Raw genomic sequence first — 21,520 nt, 5'->3', positions numbered from 1 at the left:
TTAGGGAAAGGGAAACTTTTCTAGGCAAACAGAAAAAATGAAAATGGCAATTTGAAGAACGTAGGTTGTTTGCTTTGGTTAGAGATGGTCCTGTGAGCTCTTGGAGGACACTGGGCTGGAGTACATTTGAATTGCAGGGCGCTCAGGTTCTACATATACTCTGGCATCGGTGAGGAACAGTATGTAAAGATTGGAAATAAGAATGAATACATTGTTCTGGATAGTTTGAGATTGTAACCTTGGAAAAAAGATAAATCAACCTTTCAGTTACACTGTGAATATAGCTTCAGATGGCTCTTCTATAGATGCTGATTCATTTGTAGAGTATAGAGTTATAGAGATAGTTATAAAGATATCTTTATAAAGTTCCATTACTGTTTTGCATACAATCCACAAAAATAATCTACAGAGATTACAGAGAACGCACTCACCTCTTCCTAATAACAGAGAACTACAGATCTAAATGGTAGAGAGCCTCAGAAATGTTAGTATGGTACTTGCAGCCCAGACTGCATCAAGCCTTTGCCAGACTGCATTAGAGGAGGCTGCTAATGGCCAGTCACATTTTTGTCTGAAAATGCTGTGACTAGTATACCAACAAGGAGCACCCAGATAACAGCAGCTGGACAAGATTAAAGACTATTCTTTTCCTTTTGGTTTTCCAGTTTACAGTGTGAATTTGGCAGTATCTGGTATGTAATCAGTGTTACAGCTGCCATGGAGCCTATTTAAATGCCAGTATTGCATCAAGGTCCACTGACTTCTCCAGGTATCTTCGCCCCAAGGCATTTGTCATGATGCCAACCTGACCTGGATGCCCAGGTTATCTGATCACTGGAGGTGTCCACGAGGAACCAGGAGTCTCTTTTCCAGCCTTGGCATTTACAACAGAGGGATCACTTTCTCCGTTATCTGAAGTGGAGAGTTTTTTAGTAATAAGATTGTGCAGATGCTTTCACAAGTATGGTACAGGTGCAGTCCTTGAGGAACTAGTATAGGGATAAGGTGACGAGGTTGTTTTGTTGTTGTTGTTATTACATTTTTAAATCCTACAACCTCCTAGAGCAAAGTGTCAGCTCTTGGTCCTAGTTTTGTTAAAACAACTGAGCTACACCAAATTTATACCAGTTAAAGATCTAATAATTTATTTGTCTTCACTCAAGTCAGAATTAGCTGCTGCATTTGCAAGTTTTATCACTTAGCCAATCTGTCTGAGATAATTCAGGTCCTGACATTGTGGACTTTACAAAAGCAGTTCTGCCCCACTTCCCAAAAATAGTTTAATCTTGCACTGGTTCTTATTGCTTCCTGAAAGTTATGCTCTGCTGTAAAGCAAGTGTAACCAAAAGCTGTTGCAAGATGGGCAGAATAACTGTGTTCAGCTCCCTCTCCATCTGTAACGGGAGATAGCTGTTCTCCTTTAAATGCTCTGGTGCTCGCTGTCATATTGCACTGCAATTCCAGTCCTTTTCCCTAATTAGGCAATAATAATTATAAAATTAGCTTAAGGAAGTAGGGTGAAGCAAGGTGCTGTTTTCAGGTGTTACAGAAGGCTGAAGGTAGGAACTTCTTGGTGTTCCCTGAATGCCCACACACAGGCACCGGCAGCACTGGCTGTGCCTTTCTTTACAGCCTCAGAGCACTGTTTCAAGGAATCTTTCAACTGATTCAGTGGAGACTGGATTGGGCCCCCTGTTCTCTGCCTTTTGGTGCACGTGTGCACAGAGACCCTCCGTACTTCCATCTTGCCACCTCCTTGGAGATCACCTGTGTGAGTCTGCAACATGAGCTGGAGATCATGTGTACTGCAGCGCTTCCTCTCTTGGCTTAAGCTTGGCTAAGATTCAGTTACCCTTAATCCACGTTTCCAGGATCAGGTAGGTGTGGAAACAATGCAAGGTTATCCCTCACTGAGCTGGTATGGCATGTCTTCTGACTTAAATTCACAGCTTTGCTGCCCATGTGTTGTATTATTACAAGGATATCCACCAAAAGGGTTTTAAATACCTGTGGCTCAGAAGATGGGCTATGCAGCTTCCTTGCAGCTTTTTACTGATCAAATCAAGGGGTAACGTGCTTTGCTTGTGTCATTCAGCGTGCTTTCCCAAGCAAAAAAAGATAATACTGGAGGCTCATACTACTTGGTAGTACAAAGAGAATTTTTAAATCTCTGCAACAGAGAAGGCAAGAAAGCGGGTTATTCTTAAGAAACAGTTCTGTCAACTTCCCATCCGGCAGTGTTTAGCCTCCTTGTTTCTCTAGGCAAGGAGCTTAACAAAAGCACGCTGTTTTAAACGCACCTACACATGTAATGGTAAAGCAGTGCTCAATTCAGCTCACCCTCTGTAAACCTCCAATTCAGCTTTCCTTAAGACAATTCTGTCACAACAAATGCTAAAAGGAAAGAATACCCCTTTACTTTCTTCTTTTAGCTGATGATGAGAGAATGACCTGTGCTTCTGCAATCTAAATGGAAAAACTACTGGTGAAATGGCTCTACCTCTCATTTTCTGCATATGCTTTTCCATGTCGTGGAACGTCGGCTGTTGCCAATGTTAACTTGTGCTAGTAGAGGATCTGACCCTAGCAATCTTTTTTTACCTTGTACGTTTCTCTGTATCATTTCTTTTCACAATCTTAGGCTATCCTAGGAGAGTCCTCTTTCGGTGTCTGGTTTACATCTGCATAGGGCATTTTTATCTATTTACTTACTCATTCAGGACACGCTGTACTGTGAGATTTTCAGTGAGACAAACACTTTTAAAGACGTGTCATATCCTTCTCTTGCATTTATGCTTTATAGGTAGTCAAGGCTGTCCCGCAGGCTGTCTTATTTGGGACTTCAGTGGTACGCAGGTCTGGTGCTGCTCCTCATTCTCACAGGAAGAGTTAGAAACTGTGGAGATGAGTACTACAGCAGGGGGAGAGATCCCCCATGGAAAGCAGGGGGAGGATGTGGCATGTTGAGGGTACTTGATTGCTAATCTCCTGCTTTGACTTTCCATTGCACCGTTATGTGCTTTAAATAAGGTTGTCTGTTTTTTTTCTCCCAAAAGCTGATGGAGGCAGGTCTTAGCATAGGTGACTGAAGCAGCCGAAGGGCAGCTGTGCTGTGCTGGGGCTACCGCACCCAAGCTCACAGGGGGGACAGCTGGCAGGCTGCAAGGCCCTGGGAGATGTGCAGGGTGCACATTGCTGGCACTTGGTTGTCATATCTCTCCTGCATTTTTGTCAGCGCTGAGGAGAGATCTAAACAGCATTGTGCGGGCTTCCACCCCCTCATGGTATTTGGTTCTTTAAATGACTTTGCCAGCCGTCACTTTAAAATGAAGGGAAGCTTTTGAGAAAAGTGCATCCGTAAGAATCACATGCAGCCGCCCTGCTTGGTGCATCCTGTGGGAGTCTGCATGCAGCCCAGCCTGTAAATTGATCCCTGGGAATGGGCCCCCAGGCTCGTCCCAGAGGGGTAAGGCTTCTGCTAGGAGGTAGAGGGGAAGACCCCCGCATTCAATGATAACCCGCTTGTCTGCCTGTGCCTGTTGCCTTGCAAAAATGAGGGGGAGCGTGTTGTGTGAATATGTCAGGAACAGTGTGTGATTAGTGCTTGATTCGCTTGGAAGAGACAAGAATGTAGCAGTGAAACAGAAGTGAGCACCAGCAATTTTAAATGTGGCCGTCGGTGTTACTTCCTGTTCATCATCCTTGGAAGAGCTGGCCTGTTGCTAATGTGCAAAATCCTTCTGCTTTTACCTAGGCGGAGTGAAACTCCAGGCCGTCCTCACTCCTGGCATTCAACCAAACTTGCAGAGAACCAACCCGATCCCAGCATGATGCAAATATCTCAGGGTATGCTTGGAACCCCTTGGTATCAGTCCTACCACTCCAGGTAAGCACTATACAGCGGTGTTCCTGTGCCGCAAAGGCAGAGATGTAAAGCAGTGTGCGTTTTTAATTTAGTATCATTTGCCCTGTTTTCACATATCTCCCACAGGTGTAGAAATCTGGCTCCCAAGCTAGCGTGCCTCTAAACTACTCCCCCAGTCCTATGTACTTCCTTGTTTCCAGTGTCATGCTGGCTTCAGGGAGGCTCTGCCGCATGTCCAAGGATGTACCCGGATGGTACTGACTACAAGATCAGGGCCTAAATCTAGAGCACAGGAGTGAAAGGGGACAAAACATGTGGTGGAAAAATGTTACCAGTTGCCTCCATACAGCTGGATGGGTTTATAGACAGCCAGGGTTAGGATTAGAGTTAGGAAGGCTTCGGTTCCTGTTTGGTTAGCCAGATAAAGTAGATGTGCTTTCCTCCATTAAGTGCTCTCTGAAGTGGCTAACAGCTAGGAAATTAATTGCTTTAAAAATCCCCCTTCCCACCAAGATGGGAGCTCACACTGTCAGGATGTTAATGCAACTTTCTGTGGATCTGGATGCAGGAGCCGGAGCCCTGCTCTACGTCCTGTGCACTGGCCCCATGTAGAAATGCAGTATGATTGTTTCCCCAGCAAAGAAAAAGAAATCCAAAGTCCAAATTAGCCTATTCAAAAAAAAGGTGGAGGGGAAGAAAAGGGTGTAGGTAGCAGGGCAACGGTGCCCATCAGCATAACTGAGCCGCTCTCAGGAGCAGCCGACAGAAGTGCATCACCAGTGATACTCCCAGGGTGAGAAGTTCAGTGAGGGATTTCCTGGGTTTGGCAATCACTTTCTGCAGGGGTCAGCTTTATCATAACTGCATGTGCATGGCTGTTTCTCTTAGAAGTTAGTGCAGTCGTTTATCAGTCCCCAAAAGGCTAAATTAGTAACCTTACTGCTGTTATAAGAAGGTCATATGAGGCACAGCTGGTTTTGGCTGCGTTTTGTAAACTCTCCTTATAGTAAACTAGAAGCACCATGTGAGTTTTGTAAACTCTCCTTATAGCCACTGGGATTTAAACATTTCTTCTACAGGCGAGACTGAACCTCGACAGAGGGGAGAAAACAGAACATTAAGAAAAGTGAGGAGATGGTTGCAGAAAAAAAACACGTTTGTCTCTGGCCTGTAGCACAGATGATGCTGTAGCATATTCATTTTCCACCGAGGGGCTTTGCTTCCCCGCTGCAGCTCCTGGCAGAGCCTTTGGCAGCTCGGCTCTGTCTCCTGGGTGCTTGAAGGGGAGCACGGGGAGCATCTAGTGGCCAGCTGGCCAGGGCTGTGCTGGGCATTGCCAGGGAGATATTTATTTGAAACTAAAATAGAGTGGTTCATTTAAATGAGTAAACCAGCTCTATCCTGAGATTTGCCATATCTCTTTCTGCCTGTGTCTGTGTTCCTCTGCATCTCTCTGCAGAGCTGCTGCTTTTTCCCCTTGCAGACAGGCTTCCTTCTGCCCTTCCTCATTCGTAGCACCCTTCTTCCACCCTGTCTGTCCCTTGGGCTTGTGGGTGTGAATCCAGCAGGGTGGAAGTGACCACAGCTGGGATACGATCTGGAGCAAGCTTTAAGCTCTTCAGCAGGCACTTGTTAGGGAGGGGGTTACCCACAACACCTGCTGCCTCCTTGATTCCCAGGGCTGCCATGCATCCCCAGCTCCCTCACTGCATGGAGCAGGTTTGGTTTTGTTACCTGGGTGGAGCACAGCATGCAGAAACAGAGTTTGCCTCTCCTTGTGCCAGCTGAGGCTGCAGCTTGCGCTCTGGCAAACCCAGGCTCCTCTCTAGTCCTGCTTCCAGCTCTGAGCCTTGCGCTGCTGCCCTTCGCGTGGGACAGCAGGCTTTCCTTTCCTGGTGCTTTCCTGTGGCTCTGCCAGGACGGTCCATGTAGTTGCACAAGCAACTAGAGAAAGCGGTATCTAAGGGAGGGGAGCTGGGAACAAAGGGAAGGGAAGTGAAATCCTCAGGCTATGCTCCCCCATCCTCAGTGTACCTGCTTGAATCTGGGAGGAGAGATTAGCCAGGGGAAACTCCACATACATTTGTGATATCCCCTTGTGAGGTGTCAAAAGAACTGTGGGCAGCACAAGGAGCTCCCTTTACGCTGATAAATGTCTGAATATCCTTCATTTTGAGCACATCTCTGGTGGCCACGAGTCCACTTGACACACATGTATCTCAGAGCAGGTGCCAAGGTGTACCTGCAGCTGCTGTGCTGCATGAGGAGGTGGCTGTGAAGACTTCTTGGGGCATTCTCAATCTGTTTCTGTTGTTGCACCCCCACTTGCCTCCACACACAAACACATGCATCTCTTCTCTGTCTTGTCAGTTTAGTTTTCTTGCAGCAAACAAACTATCCTTGGGGCAGCTGAATGTCCAGGAAGCCTGCCAGGGCATAGCCTTCATCTCCATAAAAAGAAATGAAATGGGGAAAAAAGAAAGAGATTAGCTTCCCCCCCCTCCCCAGAATGCCTCTCGTGCTCCTCTCCTCCTCCTCAGTGGCGTCAGCACTCATTCAGCTTTCCAAGTGCTTTGGATAGGTTTGATGGGTGGGATTGATCCTCTCTGGCTCCAGAGATGCACTGTCTTTCCCTCCCACCCTTCTGTGGTAAATAAGAGCCATGTGTTGCAATGTCAAGCAGTTCCTCTTTGTGAACTGGGATGACTGCAAACAGGGGATGGAGCAAGGCCCAAATATGGGTTTTCATCTCAAAACTAAACAACTTCCTTCTGAGCTCACTTTATAAGTTGTTGTGCCTCTCCTCTGCTGACAGTGGGTTTTTACTCTTCTCTCGCTCTTCCCCAGCTCCTTGACCAGTGATCTCTCTGGCTTTGAGCATGGCTACCTGAGGAGAAGTCCTGATCAGTACAGTTCCCGGGGCAGCATGGAGAGCTTGGACCACTCCTCTGCTGGCTACCAGCCTTGTCACTTGTCCCCTGCCAAATCCAGCAACAGCATTGACCAGCTCTCGCACCTCCACAGCAAGAGAGACTCTGCCTACAGCTCCTTCTCCACCAACTCCAGCATCCCTGAGTATCCCGCTCCGTTGTTCAGCAAGGAGCACTCCTGCTCCACAGACAGCATGCAGTCCCGAGTTGGCCTGCAAGATGGGATGAGGCAAGCTGACATCAGGTATGTCAAGACAGTCTATGATGCCCAGCAAGGGATCTCCGAGGAGTATGAGGTGAAGTCCTCCGCCTTGCTTCCAAGCTGCGAGGGCCGGGCCTCGCTGGACAGTCGCAGCCATGGCAGACTCCACGGCTTCAGCCGGCACAACGCAGCTCCGTCCTGGGCACAGCCAGGCCAGGGCTCCTTGGACAGCAAGAGCCAGCCGCCCAAGGGACCTCCCTTGCCTCCCACTCGCAGCGACAGCTATGCAGCCATCAGACATCATGAGAGGCCCAGCTCATGCACTGGCCTTGATCTGAACAAGCCTGGTCGCACCCAGCCAAAAGGGGCCTGGCCGCAGCTTGTCAGCACCCTACCCCAGGGGCCGCTGCTGAAAACCCCCTTTGGAGAAGGACATCTGCACACTGTCGTGGAGAAGAGTCCGGAGAGCAGCCCCACCATGAAGCCCAAACAGAGCTACTCCCAGCCAGCTCAACCAGGGCAGCCCCTGCTGCCTACTGGTGTCTACCCAGTACCTTCCCCAGAGCCGCACTACGCCCAGGTGCCCCAGCCTTCTGCAGGCAATAATGGGACGCTTTATCCAGCTCTGGCCAAAGAAAGTGGGTACCCTCCGCCTCTTCCAGTCTCTTACGACAAGGCCATAACCAGCAGCAGCACCCTGGGCTTTGATGAGAATGGAAACCAAAGCACTACAAACAGAGCAACCATCTTCTACCAGCCCCCAGCAGCTGAAAGAAAGCACGATGCTGCAGCAAAACTTCTCCCACAAAAACCTCCTAGCCTGGCAGGCCCAGAAGTCTGCCTGACCACCTCGAGAAAGGAGGAGTTGTTACCCCCTTACAAGGTAGCACACAGCAACCGAGAGACCGCAAGTACTGTACAGGCCTCCAAACACATTTTTCAAGCTCCGCAGCCCCAGCTGAGGGATGCTAGTGAGAGAAAAACCCATTACCAGCCCAAAGAGGACTGGGCGGCTGAATCCCAGGAGGACAAAAATGGCAATGCACAGATAAATGAGAGAGACACTGCTGCTCACCACCAGTGGGGTCACAGCAAGCCCAAGCAGTATGGCTTCTCTTCCTTGCAGAACATCCCAGAGAGCTCGAGGAGGCAAAGCAGCTCCGAGCTAAAAGAGATGCAACCAGGTGAGGGTTATTCCAGCACCAAACTGTCCTTCTTGAGCAGCAGCAGTAAAGAGAAGGACCACAGGGGACAGGAGCACAAACAGTGGAGTGATGTGGACCCACAGGCCTTTGCGAGGCAGGAGGAGGAGGACACAAGCATCACTCCATTCCATGCTGCCGAGCCAAAGTGTGAAGAGCCCCCTTCTCCGCAGCAGCCAAAGACCTCTGATTTTGGGAGGAGTCGGCTTAGCTCTAGCAGCGCCCAAAGCTTTCCCTATGGCAAACCAGATGCCAGCAAGCCCCGCTGCTCGGTGCTGGAGAAGGTCAGCAAGTTCGAGCAGCGAGAACAAAGCAGTCACCGGCCCCAGAATGCTGGGATTCCCAGCTTCGGTCAGCACTACGGGCCGAGCAGGACGAGCCAGCCCTCCAGCACAAGGTGCTCTCTGCACAGCCTGGAGGACATGCGGAGCAAGCTCCACGAGCCTGGCCAGCTGCCCAGTGAGCCAGGCAGGGTCTCCAGCCCCTCCATCAGGAATGGGAAGCTGGAAGAGGCTGACTGGCGCCCTGTAGAGCTGCGGATGGCAGCTTCAGTGAAGCAGGCAAGACCTAGCGAATACTACAGCCTGTGTCCTGAAAATGAGGTGCAAATAAGGGTGGCTCAGCTACCGAGAAGTAAAAGCACATTCCAGCTGGGAGGTGAGCCTGAGAAAGAGATCCTCTGGAAGGATAACGTCCAGGATGCCCACGGGTCGCAGCTGGACACACCATTTAACAGGGCCTACAGGAACAGCATTAAAGATGCTCAGTCCAGGGTGCTGAGGGCCACTTCCTTCCGTCGCATCAGCCCCCCATTCGGGAGTGCACACAAGAGGGTGACCCAGAGGCCTGCCTCAGCCCACGTGGGCACGAGGAGCATGGCAGCATCTCCCCACACTCCGAAGGAGAGGCACAGTATCACACCAACAGAAAGCAGCCTCTCTGCTCTGGACTACGCCAAGACACAGCACATCTTGCGCATTGGGGGCCGAAAGCGGCTGACAGCAGAGCAGAAGAAGCGGTCTTACTCGGAGCCAGAGAAGATGAATGAAGTGGGCATCTCTGATGGGGAGCCATCGCCCTTCTCCTTCCAGAAGAAAAGCATCCATTTTGTCTTCCCGGAGAATACAGTGGCTGACCGGCGTAAGATCTTTGAAAGGGACAGCAAAGCTTCTTCTACCGCCAGCCTCTCCAAGCCGGAGCTCAAGCAACTCCAGCAGAATGCCCTCGCCGACTACATCGAGCGCAAGACAGGGAGACGGCCATCCTCACAAGATATTGGACTGCTGAGGGAGCGCTCCCACAGCTCCTACCTACAGGCAGGTGGCCCAGACAGCCAGAGCCTTTCATCTGCCTCCAGCATGAATTCCCTCCAGGACCAGAACCTTTACCGCCGGAGGGAGTCCATAGAGCGGATATCCAGGACGGGGCGGATATCTTCTACCCTTCCTCCTGGGCTGATGGGCTGCTTCGATATGAGTGGAGATGAGAAGACAGGGCACCAGGACAGCTCGGTCATAAGCCGACCAAAACCAGAGAGGTGTCGGGATTACAGAGCCAAAGTGGAGCTCACCAGAGGCACACAGACAGACCTGCTGAGCATGCAGGGCCAGCCTCGCTACAGGAAGCAGGAGCAGGTCTTCGAAACACCCTCCACTGCCAGGAAATCTGGGAAATCAGTGTCTGTAGAAGACTTGCTTGATAGGTACGACAATCAGACAGTCCCTGTGCATGTACGTTCCAGATCATCTCCCACGGCAGATAAGAAACACCAGGTATGTGGAAGCCGGATCGTGTGTGCAGGCCAGCAGGGCTCTCTGAACCAGGGAATGAGGGGGGATGTCGGAGGACAGGCTGATGTTCAGTCACGGCAATTACTCCATTGGTTAGAATGAGGTTAAATGCATGTTGAGATAGAGACAGTTTATTGCATTTAAATTACCAACATGCTGTTTTAAATGCTTGCTGGCAGGGTACCGCTTCTGTTCAGCTTTTTTACTGCTGGGGCTATTTCAGCGATTTCAGTGCATATGCTGGTAGATGTGTGTGTGTTCTTGCTGCTGTGGACATCCCATCTGAGGTGTCCTGTTCTTACCTGTCAGCATCACCTGAGAAGCGCTGAGCACCTTTCTGGTGGGGTGTACCGTTAAGGTAGTGATAAGCTGTAGCTGCTGTTCTGCCTTGGCCCACTTCCCTGGTGCAAAGTAGAGAAGATTAAAGGGTGCTTGAAATTGCCTTGGCTCCCACTGTGACTGACAGTGCTGGGAGATGCTCAGCAGAGGCGCGGCTAAGTAACTGTTACGTTTTGCCTCCGGCCCTGGAAGGAAACATTGCAGGGAAAACTTTGTGGAGACCCTGGCCGCTTTTTCCATGTCCCCTGCTTGGTGGCTGGGAACATTGCACTGATGTCACAAGTGGGGAATTCAACTGACTCTGATGATGGTAAATAGCAGAAACAGGCTAACTTCTTAAAGAACAACTGCCCAGATCAGCTTTTCAGCTGGCTGAAATCTGTTCAGACCTATTTAGGTAACTGCAGCTAATCGAGCTGCACAGATTTACAGCGGCGATGGGTCTGCTGCTGCATCGCTGTTTCCATGCCAGGCTCTATTCGTCACAGGGAGAGAGAGGAAACAACCAAAATGTGTGGACAGGCTCCTCACTGCAAATAGTCTGAGTGTTTGGACAGTCTCACATATTTACAGGGCAGCTGAGATCCAGGACATCTGCTACTCTTGCACTTGCTACCAGCCCAGAACAGATTATCTAGGTGCAACAAAGTGGTACTAAGTACTGTAAAGGAGGGTCTGGGCAACATCTCAGAAACAGGCCCAACTGAGATGTGGGGGAAGGAGCCATCCTCCCAGACTTATTGTGTGCTTCATTCTAAATGTCCTCCCTCAACAGACCTCGGATCCCACGCTACATTTTTAAATAGAGAGAATTAAAAAAGCATCTTGTGAATATCAAGTGACCAGAATGCATTTCCATAACCACTCCCATCTCATCCCATCATCAGTATTTTTCCACACCAGGCAGGCATCAGACTCATCTGTGCAATTTTTCACACTTGCTGATCATGAAGCCTTGCATTCAGCAAGAGGACAGTCCTTAGAAAGAGTTAGGGTGAGGGCCAAGCTGCGACTCTCTCTGCCTCCTGAAACAGTCAGAGTGGCAACAAAACCAGGCATCCAGAAAGAGAAAAATCACCAAAATGTGCTTCTTAGTGACAGGTTGGACAACAAGCAGCCCTAATTCATTTTTACCCAGCCTACTCTCTCGGGCAGGGGACAGATAGGGGACAGCTCTTGAGATCCTAATTTCCCTCTTGCTGGCTCATTTTTAATCTTGCATATGTTCAGCAGCCAAGCCAGGGTTTCTGTGTGTTGGAAGCTAACTCGAGGAAGATGATGAACAGCACTGCAGACCTGCTCACAGGGTCTTAGCTCAAGTGTAGAAGAGGGGAGAGAGCCCTTACTGCTGTTTCCCAGAGCAATTTGGCTGTATCCACTTCTGGAATGAGGATTTAGGCCCATAGGCATCAAGGGACTTGTGAAAATCCTTTCTTACATCCTAATTCAAGAAAGCATGTTTGACTTCCAACATGTACATCAATCCATAAGTGTCTGTTTGAAAGGGAAGTATATGTTTAAGGGCTCTTTTAATTACGTTTGTTTCTGATCTGTCTCCAATACAAAACCACAGCTATGAAAGTGTGGGACAAAGCCAAAGCAACAAGGTGATTTTTAATTTTGTAAAAGTTTTTATTTTTGGCCTTTTCCCATTTTTTGTAGGTAATGTTTATTTCCAGTTTAGCAGCAAACTTCTCTGCCTCACTGTATGCTTTTCAGGGCCTGGTGTACCATGTCTAATGTTTCTTTCAGGCTGCATATAAATCACATTGCACTGTCACTGTAGGGATTTGTTCAAAGATATAAAGAATTTGATAGCCATATGGAATTATTAGCACTCAGTCTTCAGAACACATTCTCAGCCTTCCTTCCTCTCTGCTTTTTTAGTCTGTCTTAGCCTGCATATCTTCCAGCTCCCAGGCTCCTAAATCAAGATCTGTGCTTCTCTCCCTCTGCAGCAGCACTGACCAAAAAAGCAAATTACTAAGGGTGTGGGGAAGGGGGCAGTGAAATGCTTTCTGCTGGAGAGATCGTACGGGAGAAAATACCAGCCTCTTCAAAAGCAGGCTGAGCATTTGCTTTCATGTCTCATAATAGCCTGGTGTCCGATGGTGGGAGCTCTAGGGCAAAGAGAGTCAGATTCACAGAGGCATTTCAGCTGCAAAATTTATCTGGTATTAGATGACAGAAATGCCTAAAGAAGAGGTAGTTCCTGCCCTTTGGTTTTCAAAAGAACCAAGTGCCAGACTTTGTGATGGTTTTCAGCACCTCTGCCTGTGGCTGGAGTGTCCAGCTTTTGTGGCATTCAGTATCTCTGCAGCGCTTCAGTCCTGTTTTGGCACAGATTGTTCACTGTTTAGCTTCCCCGGTTAAGGCTGCTTCAGTGATGTCTCAGCTTCTTCTTGCATGTAGAACAGAGGTGAACACCCAGATCCCACTGATACTGTTCAGCATGTTTTTAGAAGAGTCAAGGACTTGCTGAGAGGTTTTAAAAAAACATTTTTCTGAATAAGTCTGCCTGTTGGTCCACAGTCCATCCAGAAAAAGGCAGACAGGTCCTCTAAGCAAGAGGAGGGTGCTGGAGAGCAGTAAGCCGTGCTGGAGTATTCCACCCATGTGTATACGGCACAAGCTGTGCTCTCTTCTTTCTAGGAAGCATCGGTGATTTGTTATTTTGTTTCGCTTTCTGCTCACTGCTAATACTGTCTTTGCCCTCCAGGACCTGCTGAGAAGGGAAAGCAGTGAATTTGGCCCCATGGTGAGAGATCCTTTCTATGTGATCAGCGCAGGAGCCAGGTGGGTATATGTTAATGTCCCCTTTGTCACTGCAGGATCAGCTCTTGCCATCCTGCTGCTAGCAGCAGTTGTCCTGTGTTGTCTATATAAACAGATGGATCATGACAAACTAAAGAAAACATCTGCATGGACACAGTTGTGGGTGTGCTGTGACTGGCAGAGTCAGGAGGAGTAAGTTGCTGTGAACCCTTTTTTTCACGATAGACGTTAATTCACTATCAAGTCCTCCTCATGTCACTTGGACCATGTTTCTGCAGCAGATTTCCAGTTACTTAACTTCCAAAATGTGTTTGATCTGCTGTTAGAACCCCCATCCAGATGCTGTCATAACTGAAGGATTCTAAAGGAAAAAATACCTTGATGTCCCGCTCTGGTATTCTCCGGTCCAGGATGCTGCATCCCCAAAAGCAAGCGAACATTTGTGTGGATTAAAACCAGGAGATTTCATTTATCTTGCTGAACTAGGAGCTTGCTTTGAGGCTGTTTTCCTTTAGGTAGACAGGATATTTTGTTCAGCAGCAGGGGAGAGAGAAATGTTTCTTAAAAATAGAAAAGTGTAATCATAAAACTATATTATTAGAACTTATGTAACTATCCACTTAGCAGTGGATTGTTTTGAAGTTAACTAGAACTGAAGTTGATCTTGCTGTATTTACATCGAAATAATAAATAGATGTTTGCCCTGAGCTCTGAGTGCCCAAACAGCTAACTCATATTACAGTAAAAACCATCAAGAAGGACCGAAAGAATTATTCACAAAGGAGCTCTGTTTCTCACAAACTTGCAGTAGATGTCAGCCCACTCTGTTATCATAGTGGGAGTTAACAACGCTGTCTCCAAAGGTCTCACCCCTCAGCTCTGGGTCAGTAGTACTCAGCTAGGAGTAGAGGAAGGCTCCTAGTCTAGCTGGATCTTGGTTCTGGGTGGCTGGCCATTTTTGCCCCTAAGAAGACATAAATGTTGTTTTAGAGAGACTCAGTCAGCCTTCACGCACATCCCTTAATGATTATTTAAAACACACCCGTTTACTTTGATTTGGAATAACTTTTTCCATTTTTTTCCCTAAGAGAACAATACAGCTGGTTTAGTTCATTCTGCCTCCCCATTTCTTCTAGAGATGGCATTTCACCATTCTTCTCAATAACTACTTGAGGCTTTCTTCCCACCACACACACCCCGGCCCCAACCTATTTTCCAAGTAACAGGATTGAACACCCAAACTGAAGTTTACTGGGGCACGAAATGTAGGTTTCTCATTTGCATGCTTCACTGCACAAAGATTATTGGTGTTAACAGTTTTATGATGTTTCTGCTGCATACACATCCTGCATGCTCTGTAAACACATTTCTTCTGGGAACGTGAGGTTGCTTTCTTGATCAGAATTGGATTGTCCCAAAAGATAAAACAAAAGGATGGGAGAAGACAGGAAAAAGCCCTGGGCTCTGAGGACACAGGGTCCCACTATACAGACTGCAAATCCTTCCCTACGAGCCTTAGCTGCCAAGTCATTTTTCTTATGTTAGTGCACCTGAAATGACCTGAAAGAGAACAAGTATGGGTTTTGGAAGCTAGAGGGCTATGGTCGTGCGCTGCTGAAGCTGGTAGAAGTTTTACATTTAACTCCCACTGAGAATGGGATCTGAATCTTTCACAGACCGAAAGGGACGGGTAGACCTGGAGCTTACGCATGTGTCAATGAGTCACAGAAGGAGTTCCCCTATTCAGGCACTGTTGAATGTTCCCAGGCCTCGGTGCGAGTATTTCACAGTCTGGTTCATACGGGATTATTGTCAGGTCTTTAATCCATCCCTTAAGAAATGCAGTCTTTGCTGTCTCCTGTGATTGTCAGCCCAACACAGCTGATTTCTAGCCAGTCCTCTCGCATCTGACCATCACCATCCTCTCGCTGTCTGCAGCGTGCTCCGTGCACAGGCCCTTCAGGGAAGGCAGTAGCAGGCAGTAGGAATTGTGCTTCTAGGCTTCCTTGGGACCCAGCTGCTTAATGTGCCAGGGAGGAGATGGGACCACCCCTGCCACTTCTCTTGCTCAAGGAGGAAAAACGTCAAACAGTGAAGTTACAGAAACCCTGGTCAGCAATCACTTGGTCTGGTTGCATGTGCTCCATGACTTACGCTCTGTGCTCGTGCACTGCTCCCCAGGTGTCATACAACAGCTGTCTCGTAAGCACTGTTGCGAACGGTTCTTGCTCCACCAGTTTTAGAATCCACAATTCCTTCCACAGTAGGAGAGATCTTTCAATTAGAGAATTACCATCTGGCGTTTCTGACAAACACTGAGCATCTGAAAAGAACACACATTGCTACTGTCCAGGAACCACAGACAATACCAAGAGCAGTCTGTCTGGGAAGTTTCCCCACCCCCGGGCAAAGGCTGCCAAATTCTATTCTCGGTTACACCAGAATAAAGCTGGAACGACCCATGTCTTTGACAGAGTTATACTTACTTTGTACCAGTACATCTGAGAGCAAATTTGCAGCCCAAGTCACAAACATCACAGATTGGCAGTGTTGGATTATTTGAACAGTGCATCTCAAGAACAGAAAATATATTGGCAGGAGAGCTTTATTGTATTTTATTGTTTTGTGGTATGGGTTCATGTTTTTGGCCATCTTCTCTCACATCTGCTAGTGGTATTATTACTGCTCATTTTGTTTTCCAGCTGAATAGCCATACAGGCAAGTGGGTTTGACTGTATTCTGAGCAGGATCCTCACTTCAAAAGCCAGACACTGTTTCTCAGACTCAATTGAGATGATCTTAGAAGACCTGGAAGGAATAATTTAATCTGCTGGCTTTGCAGCCTTAACATCCATTTGCAGTTGAAAAGTATGGGCTTTGGGTTTTGTAACATCTGCCAATCCGAGAAGAGCTCTTTTTTTCTAACAGGATACCAAGGCTCTAAGAGCTTTTTTAAATTATTTTTCTTCACGGTCAAAATAGTGCATTTTTTTGGCCTTGCTTTGTTCTCAGGGACAGTTGAATCATTTTAATGGCACCTTTCTGAAAGGAGAAGGTAATATTATGGGAAATTCCGGCCCATTAAACTTTTTTATTAATTCTGAATTTGGCTCTAAGCTTTCAGAGGTCTGAATAAGTTTGTTAAATTTCCTTTACTGAAATCAATTCTCCTTTATTTGGCATCATTGTGTGATCAGTGGATGGAGGTGTATTGGGATTTAGTGGTGTACAGATACATTCATTAAGCAAAGTGAAGCTAAAATTCTTAAAATTTCCTGCAGTTGAGAATGGACTGATGGTGGATAATGTTAAGTCGTCTATCTTAACAGCAGTTGCTACTAGCCCCATCTGTACAAAAAAAGAAAAATCAAAGCAAGGCTGGAAAGGAAGCCAGGCACTTAGGTTTTCCTAATTTTTTTTCTATTCAGTTATTACTGGGATGCTTGCTATGTGTGTGCACATGTGTGTGTGGTCTAGCACGCACTGAAAATTATAAGAGATGGTGAGGGGGAATGGATCTGGCTCTGTGTCCCTAGCATTAGTAGATGGGATTTTACTACCAGTTTCAAAGCACAATTGCACCTCACCTGGATCAGCAGGCACAGACCCAGGCCTCTGATATGGTTGCATAATTTGCTAATTAAGGAGGTGCACAATAGCTTTTCTTGCTCATTGATTAACTATTAATCTTATCGTGGTCTGTCTCTTGGTATTTAGGTCTTTCAGCAAGAAAGAAAGAAGCCACTCAGAAAAATGGGCGTTCACAAGTTATTATCCCCACCCTCACCACAGCAGCGAGGTTGTCACCGGGTCCGCCACACTGACAGAGAACCACAAGCTCTCAGAACTTTCCAGGCCAGATAGCAGGACTTCTGCGTTTGTCTCATCCCCAACAGAGGCAAGGAGTCACTATCCTGAGCAAAAGCAAGGCTTTAAACCCTTATTCCTTAACCTTACTGCTGGATCTGGCCAGTCCTCCCCTAATACGCCCACCCAGACTCCCTCAGACTTCCAGAGTGTGGGTGATGGCCAGGCTCTGAGACAGCACCATGCCAAACGAGATGCCGCTCCCCCTGAGGGCAATGGTAATATTCAGGCACAGTCTTTGGATGCTGTCCAGGATAGATCCCCTGAGATTCCCACAGAAGAAATGATGTGGAGAAGGAAAGCTGGGCTACTTCACAGATCCCTCCCACCTAAAGTGGTGTGGGCTCATTCAGTCAAGGACAGCTACCCAAGGGCTACGGTGTCTCCTCCAGCAGCTGGGCCAAAGTTCTCCCACAGGTGGCAGTCCCTGCCAACACAGAGCAGCACTTCTTCTGACCCAGAGACTCCTTCTCCCCAGGGAACAACCCATCTCCGCATCTCGGAGTCGGCCCTGCAGCTCACACCCCCGCCATTGCTGCAGGACGATGAAGACGACGAGGTGTTTGTCATGCCTTCCCAGCCGGGTGTAGTTGCTCCACCTTTCTCTCCCCCACTGCCATCCCGTCCTTTTCCTGAGCTGAGCTCTTGCACTTCTGCAAACAGCACAGAGGAATTCCCACCTCCCCCTCCACCAGCGGCGCTTGAGGGGAATGGGACAGCTGGAGACAAATCCACCAGGCTCACAGAGGAGGCCAAAGTGAGGTAAGGGAGGGCTGTAACACAGCATCTCGGGCGCTGTAGGGCCATATACAGTAAGATATGCGGGGCTCCAGACAAATGTGACTGATGGCAGCTCTGCGTGCCATGACGACCTACCCACAGCTGCTAGCTGTGCAGGAAGCTTGCAGAGGAGTGCATGCGTTGTAAGGGGAGAGGGACAGACAGACTCACTGCCACTAGACTTCGCTGGCTGCCACGAGCATTGTCAAACGATGTGGCCAGGTCAGGGCACTAAGCAAGAAGGCAAAAAGCTTTACAGCCCATCAACAGATGCACTGTGGCAGGTGCTTAGCCAGCAAGGCAAAGGGGGTTATGGGTGAGAAACTATGCTGGTCTCCTCCCTGCAGTGACCGTACAGATTTCAGTGGAGTTGCTTCTTACTCGTGCCAGCATGAAGGATTAAAATGGCTGCTGACTCCTTCCAGTTACTGGCTTTTGAGAGAGAGCTATGAAAATCCATTATGGTTTTTCTAAACAGTTAGAATATATTTTAGACCTGGCACAAAATAATGCTGTTATGAAACAGTGACCATCTGCCAAGAAGCAACAACACAAATATGTCACAGTCATACTGTATATTGAATTTTTCCTGAAGGATAGGACTTTGGGCTAGGTGCCCAGCTGGTCTAACACAGCACAGCTTCCCTCACTCCAAGGAGCTGCTCTTACTTCCATCTGGGAAGAATCTGGACAGGGCTGTGGTAGTGGTTGGCTTTTCCAACATTCAGAGGACAAATAAGTATAGGCTGCTCAGGATGGTGAGATGCAACGTCCCCAGCCTTTGAGCAGAAAACAAAGTGACTTGTCACTCACTGGTTCTTTCTGTGTTGGAATAAAAAAATGGCAGTGTCCAGGCTGAAGGGACAATATGCTTCTGGTGCCAGTAGCTACATACTGTGGGCCTGTCTGTGTTGAAATGAACAGTAAGATGCAAAAATAAGTGAGAGAGAAGGAAAACCTACTTGTTGTAGGCCTTCACCATGTGTTTACAATGGTCTTGTGTGGTAAATTTATCTTCATCTCACAGAATTTTTCTGTCCATAGCAGCTTCAAAAGCTTTCCCAAAGTCCTGGCTGAGAGGGAGATACCAGGATTGGGCACCAATACTGGTGAGAATAATTGGCCCCTCTTGCCACCTGCATCAAAGAGGACTAGCTCTCCGTCTGCTGTGGATAAGCAGCACCCGTTACCTGCTTCTTCTGAAGGGCCTCAAAGTGCTGATAGACAGGCTGTAACTCAACCTGAAGGCAACCACAGAGAGACAGCAGTCATCACCAGAGAGTCAGAAAATGGCAGCCTGGACTCCGAGATACTCAGCGCAGCACCTCCAGTGAAGACAAAGAAAAAGTCCCCAGAGGATATTAAGTCAGAGGCTCTAGCAAAAGAAATTGTCCATAAAGACAAGTCTCTGGCTGATATCCTGGATCCGGATTCCAAAATGAAGACAACCATGGACTTAATGGAAGGGCTTTTCCCCAGTGGAACCAGCTTGCTGAAGGAGAACAACATGAAAAGGAAGATGACGCTGAAGAAAGCTAGCAGGACAGCCATTGAAGATGACACGTAAGCGCTGCTTGTTTGAGTTGTGGGCTAATGTTGCAGCAGGATTCGCTGCTTGCTTGCTTATAAGGACAAGCCTGTGCTGGATTTTTTGCATCTGTATAGGATGTTGGCGGAGAGTGAGTTTCTCAATTCCCAGGCGCGAGGACTGGCAGGGCACTTCTGAATGCCCTTTCTCATGAGCTCAGCTGTATATGTGGCCTTTGAGCTCACCTTGCTGGGCTGCGTAGATAGTGATGCAGAGCTTGGTAACAGGCAGAAATGAATCATCTGTGGAGATGTTATTTGATTTTGCTTTCTTAACCTTTGTAATCTGAAGCAAGTCAGTCCAACGCACAGTGACAGAGAGATGACAGTAAAATCAGTGACAGGCAGAAAGATAATGAGAGGCCAAATTTTGGAAGGAGGGATGAGGGCACCTACTTATTACAGGGGGGTGCAAATATCAGCCCAAGTTCTCTAGTGTGATTCTTTTTTTGAGGTAGAGACTCCCACGTGACAGCTGGGCAACCATACAGAAATAAGTTGTAATGCACCAAGCCAGATAAGATGGTCAGGCTAGCCATCACCAGCAGAGCTGTGCTGATTTACCTTCAGCTAGGATCCAGTCCTCTATGGAGTTGTTAACTAGCGAACATGTCCACAGCACAGCTGTGCTGTTGGCGCAGGGGAGAGGAAAGCAGCTGACATGCACCCTCTGATGGCAGAAATCGGCCCTTTCCTTGGTGGTTAATAGCACTGGGAAGGTACCAAAGAGGGAGCGCTGGAAAACCATGAATCTAGGCATGGGTAAAAGTCAGGCTCCGACTCAACTCCTCCTTTTTCTTCGCTGTGATGTAGGAGAGAAGAAAAGGAAGCTCCTGTAACCCTGGTCACCTGTCCTGCTTATTACAACGTTTCAGCACCCAAAGCAGAATTGCTGAATAAAATCAAGGACTTGCCAGAAGAAATAGATGAGGAGGAGGAGCTGCTGGACATCAATGAGAAGAAGGTAAATTCAGCACACACCACCATTTATTTGCTGGTTACATTTCTGACATAATAATAAGCCCTAAAGTGGACTTTAATTTGATATCAGCTTTTGGAGGTCCCAAGTTGCGTGGGGGCTTGGTGCATTTAGGCCACCTGTGAAGCTTTGTTAGGATGACCCAGACTGACCAGAGAGCTAACCTGAGTACTCACTGCAAATCCGAGTAAAAATCTTCCACAGCCCCGAGGCGGGTCTATATTATGCCAAATGCTGAGCGTACAGGTTGCAATAGGCGGTCCCTGTCCCATAGCGAGGAAGGAAAAGGGAGAGGTCAAGTGATAAGCAAGGACAGCGCAGGTTAGGAACAGAGTCTAGCTAGTGACGAGGTTTCACCCTAGGATTTTCCTCTTCACTGAAGCAAATTCACCCAGTTTACCTGCTGTCAGCACTCACTGCCTCCAAAGAAACATTGGTTACTTTTTTCCCCCTACGCCTTACCGTTTCACTGACCTGCCGAAAGCCATGTGCACCTCAGCAGCTCAGTCAGCACAACTTCCACGCAACGACTTGGATGGGAGGAGAGCAGAGCAGGAGAGGAGGAAACATTTTCCTCTTTTATTGCGGCTACATTTCAGCGAGCAATGGCCCCTGCAGTTCTTGCTGTAGGCTTAGGTGCCCTGTCTCCCAGGGCCTTTGCAGGGCCTTCTAATTTGTCCCTGTGGTTGCCTCACATTGGTTACCTGGTAATTACAGACAATGTTACGAAGATCACAGATCCCAAGGAGCCACAGGCAGGTAGTTGCCTGTCTGTGCCTCCCTTCACACACCTCCTACCTTTGTGTCAAAAGCAGCTCTGCCTGCCTGCCTGTAAATTATAAACATCCTACGCTGCGCTGGACAGAGCAGCACAGCCCATATTTCATGCTGTTTGTACAACAGCGGAGTTTAAACATGCTGAAAGACACAAATATTCGTGCAAGTCCCATATGCTGTAAAATAGTACTTAATTCTTCCTGCACTGAAATCAGGCATGGATTTAAAGAAAGGCTCTCAAACTCAGCCTCTACGGCAGGGGTCCTCAAACTTTTTAACCAGGGGGCCGGCACGCAGATGAAGTGGCAGGCAGCCATCTGCGGCTGCTTGGTTTCCCCCCCCAACCCCTGGCGGGGAGGGGGGTCAGGGGGGGTCTGTAAATACCGGGGGCCGGATTGAGGACCCTGGGGGGCCGTATCCGGCCCGT

General features: G+C 48.1%; 1 protein-coding gene across 6 annotated transcripts in view; it reads left to right on the top strand.

The window, feature by feature from the left end:
* SHROOM3 (shroom family member 3) overlaps nt 1-21,520 on the top strand; it is a 115,861-nt gene that overhangs the window by 81,553 nt on the left and 12,788 nt on the right. For 5 of the 6 annotated variants that reach the window (XM_080408015.1, XM_080408011.1, XM_080408013.1 and 2 more), the window contains 6 exons: nt 3,755-3,886; nt 6,713-9,971; nt 13,048-13,124; nt 16,821-17,732; nt 18,795-19,313; nt 20,151-20,301. In XM_080408015.1, coding sequence (XP_080264141.1) covers nt 3,828-3,886; nt 6,713-9,971; nt 13,048-13,124; nt 16,821-17,732; nt 18,795-19,313; nt 20,151-20,301 — 4,977 coding nt within the window. In that variant the 5' untranslated portion in view covers nt 3,755-3,827. The remainder of the gene's footprint in view (nt 1-3,754; nt 3,887-6,712; nt 9,972-13,047; nt 13,125-16,820; nt 17,733-18,794; nt 19,314-20,150; nt 20,302-21,520) is intronic. The other variant, XM_080408012.1, reaches the window with a different exon arrangement.

Source organism: Falco punctatus (genome assembly GCF_963210335.1).
Source record: "Falco punctatus genome assembly, chromosome: 1".
Classification (NCBI taxonomy): Eukaryota; Metazoa; Chordata; class Aves; order Falconiformes; family Falconidae; genus Falco; species Falco punctatus.
The sequence above is the reverse complement of the archived record's forward strand: the minus strand, read 5'-3'. Positions and strand labels throughout refer to the sequence as shown.